At 30.8% G+C, this 5,394-nt stretch overlaps 1 protein-coding gene across 1 annotated transcript; it reads left to right on the top strand.

Moving 5' to 3' along the window:
- Positions 1-1,209: 1,209 nt before the first annotated feature.
- Positions 1,210-3,462, top strand: LOC106315376 (actin-2). Its single transcript, XM_013753106.1, has 5 exons — positions 1,210-1,439; positions 1,816-1,887; positions 1,965-2,358; positions 2,442-3,055; positions 3,139-3,462. The coding sequence occupies exons 2-5, from the start codon at positions 1,828-1,830 to the stop codon at positions 3,202-3,204; spliced, it is 1,134 nt and encodes a 377-aa protein (XP_013608560.1). The 5' UTR covers positions 1,210-1,439; positions 1,816-1,827; the 3' UTR covers positions 3,205-3,462.
- The last annotated feature ends 1,932 nt before the right edge of the window (positions 3,463-5,394 follow it).

Below are 5,394 nucleotides of genomic sequence, written 5' to 3'. Positions count from 1 at the left end.
AAGGAAAACTTATATTTTTGTAATTTAAAGTCGTTTTAAAAAAATTCAAAATATAACATATAAGAAAATTCTAACATATAAGAAAAATATAACATATAAGATGTCCTAATTTTTGTATTTTAAAGTCGTTTAAAAAAATATATAACATATAAGGTTTCATCACTTTTGTAATTTAAAGTCATTTTAAAAAATTCAAAATATAACATATAAGAAAATTCTAACATATAAGAAAAATATAACATATAAGATGTCCTAATTTTTGTATTTTAAAGTCGTTTAAAAAAATATATAACATATAAGGTTTCATCACTTTTGTAATTTAAAGTCATTTTAAAAAATTCAAAATATAACATATAAGAAAATTCTAACATATAAGAAAAATATAACATATAAGATGTCCTAATTTTTGTATTTTAAAGTCGTTTAAAAAAATATATAACATATAAGGTTTCATCACTTTTGTAATTTAAAGTCATTTTAAAAACTTCAAAATATGACATATAAGAAAAAATCTAATTTTTTTATTATATGGTTAATGTGATTGTTTAATTTTTTTTAATAATATAAATTTAAACAAAAATGAAGAAGAATGCAAAAATTGTTATCAAATCTTTATTATTCATAATCATTAATTGTCATATATATGTAAATCATATTAGGTAATTCCGTAGCTTTTATTTAAGGAAAGAATACACACTTTCTATATTTTGGGTTAATTTAATGTTCTCTAGTGTTATATAATTATGGATGTGACACCATTAGATTAAACTATACTTTATATTAGATGCTATAGAATTCTTTGAAATGGAATTTAGAAGGCATTTAGAGTGCCACCTAGGATTTGAGTTTTTTTTTAATTAATACAAAAGTAAGGTTCTAATTTTTCAAATGCTTCTCAATTAATATATATGGGATAAGAAGAAGAAAAAAAAAAGAAAAACAATCAGAAAAAATAAAAGAAAATGGAGCTGTCATTTTAGGCCGAACCGATCACAGTGGAGCCACCTCAGCAAAACAAATTAAATCTTAACTAATCCAACGGATGACGAAAATAAATCTTAATTAATCAAACGGCTGAGATGATTAAAATTAATTAAAAAAAGGGCAGTTAAGTACATACAGTTAACACGAGGGAAAAGGCTGTCTGACAGCCAGGTCACGTTATCTGTTCTTGTGGTCGAAATGATTCGTCCCTGTCGATTATTATTTATTTTTTGAAAGGCCGAAAATAAAGTTGTACAGATAATAAACCCGCCTATTTAAATTCAACATTGTTTCTCCCTCTTTGAATTGTCTCTCGTTATCCTCAGCGAGACGAAGAAAGAAAGAGAGAGAGAGAGAGGAAGACTAAGCGAGAAGAAAGAGAGAGAGAGAGAATCGTCTTGATTCCTTAGTTCTTCTTCGATCTCTTCTTCTTCTTCCGATCTTTCTAATTCAAGGTAACTTTCTGGATCTACTTTATCTGCTGGATCTAGATCTGGAATCGGTTGAACTCGAATCTATGATCCGTTATGATATTCGGAGAATCGAACCTCAGTTGACCGATCATCTTTAGATTGACTAGTCTTGATGATTGATCTTGATCTCTATAGGCATAGATCCATATTCAGATTCACTGTTTTTACCAATTAGAATCTGTACTCTTAAGGTTAGATTGAAATCTTGAACTCAGGTGAAGTTTTGAGTATGAAGTTAACCGATTAAGGAACACTCTGTTCATGGATGTATTCAAGATTAGTCGGTTGACTTCGGTCACCAGACACATCTGTGGTTGGTTGAGTAGAAAGCTAGTCTGATCGTGGTTCATTTGTGCAGCTTATTAAAAAAATGGCTGAGGCTGATGACATTCAACCCATCGTCTGTGACAATGGTACCGGAATGGTCAAGGTTAGTTACTTATCCTCTCTTTTATCAGATCTGTGGAATGTTCTCCTTTTTGATGGCTTTATAATTTATATGTACAGGCTGGTTTCGCCGGCGACGATGCTCCCAGGGCTGTTTTCCCCAGTGTTGTTGGCAGGCCAAGGCATCACGGTGTCATGGTTGGGATGAACCAGAAGGATGCCTACGTCGGTGACGAGGCACAGTCCAAGAGAGGTATCCTCACCTTGAAGTACCCGATCGAGCACGGTGTTGTGAGCAACTGGGATGACATGGAGAAGATTTGGCATCACACTTTCTACAATGAGCTCCGTATCGCTCCTGAAGAGCACCCGGTTCTTCTTACCGAGGCTCCTCTTAACCCAAAGGCTAACAGAGAGAAGATGACTCAGATCATGTTTGAAACTTTCAACTCTCCGGCTATGTATGTCGCTATTCAAGCTGTTCTCTCCTTGTACGCCAGTGGTCGTACTACCGGTTAGTACATCTTAAGCCTTTTTGGTTTTCTCTGTTTTGTAATTGTACTCATTGATGGCTGATTGTCTCTCTCCATTGAACAGGTATTGTGCTTGATTCTGGTGATGGTGTGTCTCACACTGTGCCAATCTACGAGGGTTTCTCTCTCCCCCACGCCATCCTCCGTCTTGACCTTGCTGGTCGTGACCTTACTGACTACCTCATGAAGATCCTTACCGAGAGAGGTTACATGTTCACCACAACAGCCGAGCGGGAAATTGTGAGAGACATCAAGGAGAAGCTTTCCTTCGTTGCTGTCGACTACGAGCAGGAGATGGAGACTTCCAAAACCAGCTCTTCCATCGAGAAGAACTACGAGTTGCCCGACGGGCAAGTGATCACCATCGGTGCTGAGAGATTCAGGTGCCCGGAGGTCTTGTTCCAGCCTTCGTTCGTGGGAATGGAAGCTGCTGGAATCCACGAGACGACTTACAACTCGATCATGAAGTGTGACGTGGATATCAGGAAGGACTTGTACGGCAACATCGTGCTCAGTGGTGGAACCACTATGTTCTCGGGTATTGCGGACCGTATGAGCAAAGAGATCACAGCGCTTGCACCAAGCAGCATGAAGATTAAGGTCGTTGCACCTCCCGAGAGGAAGTACAGTGTCTGGATCGGTGGTTCCATTCTTGCTTCCCTCAGCACATTCCAGCAGGTATGACATTGACATGAACATGATTATTTATTTTCTTATAACTAAAGGCACTGATAATCATTTATATGATTGTTCTTGAATAGATGTGGATCTCCAAGGCTGAGTATGATGAGGCAGGTCCAGGGATTGTTCACAGAAAATGCTTCTAAGCTCTCTCTCAAGTAAAAGCTGTGGGTTTTATGAATGGGATCAAAGTTTCTTTTTTTTTTCCTATCCTATTTGCTTCTCCATTTGTTTGTTTCATTTTCTTTCTTTTGTTTCTGTGCACTTGCATGTAACAAAACTCTTATGGGTTTTTACCTTACGTCTGCGTTTGAAAGAAACAGCTTTCGTTTTGCGTTATAGTCCATTGTTTTTGTTACTCGAGTGACCGATTTGATGTCTTATTTTACTATAATTTCTTTCAACACGGGGAAGAACCTTTGATACTCTTTGTTTTGTTAATATACGTATTTTATGAGATACGCTTCTATTGATTTTACTGTGGCACAATCTTTTTAAATCTCATAGTTTATTGACATCACATATTGTAACACATTAATATTCATTTTGATATTTATAGTTTAGCAAAACTAGTTCCAAAGTGCATATCTTGGTTACTAAAACCTTGATATTATAGTTTTACATGATAGACGACATTATAATAAAGTCACAGGAATTTCAAATTGATCTTGTTTTTACTAATTACTAGATCCTTTTTCCGCGCTACGCGCGAAGTATATATTTTAAAATACTATAACTATATTTAATTTGATTATCTATTAATCATATATATATTTTATATTGTATTTTATTTATATCTCAATAATTTATCCAACATATTTATTTAATAAATAATCATTTTGTATGTAAATGTGAAATTAATATTATATTGAAAACAACATTGTAACATAGAAGAATCTTTATCTTTTTATAAAAAAAATAGATCATAATTGGCCATCAAATATCTATCATAATTATGTATGTAATTTTATGACTCAAAATATTTATTTATTTAATATAAAGACTAATAAATGATAAAGGTGTATTTAAGATTGGGTTTTATTAATTTACAAATTATTTCTTTAAATATTTGTTCAAATATATATTTTTAAACATAATTTCAGTATAATTTTCAACTGTATAAATTTTCCCACAAAAATTATTGTAATAATAAATATAATTTTTATTTCTTATGGGTTCTTACTACAGATAATAGTTTATATTTCTTCAATGAAAGGTTTTTTTAACGTACTACAAAGGTTTAAAAACTGCTTTTAAAATATTCTCATTTGTAATGTTTTTTCATTTTTATGTTTTATATCATACTTAGTAATTAAAATCAGGAAAAAGCGCCAAAAAATTTTAACTTAAAAAAAAATTTAAAGGCTTTTAACTCATAACTCACTAACGGATTAAATGGTTGACTTTCAATATATAGAATATGGGTTGGTCAACAAAAATATAAGATTTTACTGGTTTCGATTTTAATTTTAAAGATTAAAATATATTACATAAATTTTAAGTTTCTATATGTGTGAAGTTTAATGATTCTAAGCAAATTAGGTTTCGATCTTGTATTGTAGTATCATCTCAGTTGTTAATGTTTTAAAAATAAATAAATGAAATAAACGGTTGTAACTGATCAATCTAGAAAGTAAATGAGAATTCTAACTTTATCTCAAATTTGATATCATTTGTGGAATATAATTTTAAATGATAATCATTTTCATTAATAGTTTAATTTTTTTTAAAAAGACAAAATTAACACTCCTAAAGCATTTATAATTTTTTTAAAAAGTGTTTATAGAAGTTTATAAACTGAACCTACCTCCTAAATACTAAACCTTAAACAATAACCACTACACCCTAAACCCATATGTTATAATATTTGGATTAAGTGTATTTTAAAAAAAAATAGTATTTAACTTAGTTATTTCAAGGAATTTCTCAAAAAGTAATCAATTATATTTACAACACATAATGCTGTCAAAAATTCAAAATAATTGAAAGTAAGTTTATATATAACTTAATATAAGAAAGTATAAAAATTCAGACATAAACATAAAACTAACAATTGTCACAAAACATTTACAGAGAACACGATTCTTTATAAATAAAATCATTTACAAAATAGTTTTAAATTACATACGTACATATTTAAAGTTATATATGAATTTACTTTGAATTTGTCTGCCTAAAACACTACCCAATATAATATATGTAATCATAAAAAAGGCTAAACACAAATATAGGTTTTTAAATTGATTTTTGTACTTTTCAGTTATAGCCTTCAAATCATTGATATACAATATTACATATTACCAAAATCATATGTAATTTATATTTGATAAATTATT

The sequence above is a fragment of the Brassica oleracea genome, chromosome C1, assembly GCF_000695525.1.
Source record: "Brassica oleracea var. oleracea cultivar TO1000 chromosome C1, BOL, whole genome shotgun sequence".
NCBI lineage: Eukaryota > Viridiplantae > Streptophyta > Magnoliopsida > Brassicales > Brassicaceae > Brassica > Brassica oleracea.
This window is presented reverse-complemented; position numbering and strand designations above follow the sequence as displayed.

Coding starts and splice junctions, on each gene's coding strand:
- LOC106315376 (XM_013753106.1), top strand. CDS start 1,828: ATGGCTGAGGCTGATGACATTCAACCCATCGTCTGTGACAATGGTACC. Junction 1,888..1,964: donor ATGGTACCGGAATGGTCAAG/GTTAGTTACTTA, acceptor TTATATGTACAG/GCTGGTTTCGCCGGCGACGA. Junction 2,359..2,441: donor CGCCAGTGGTCGTACTACCG/GTTAGTACATCT, acceptor TCCATTGAACAG/GTATTGTGCTTGATTCTGGT.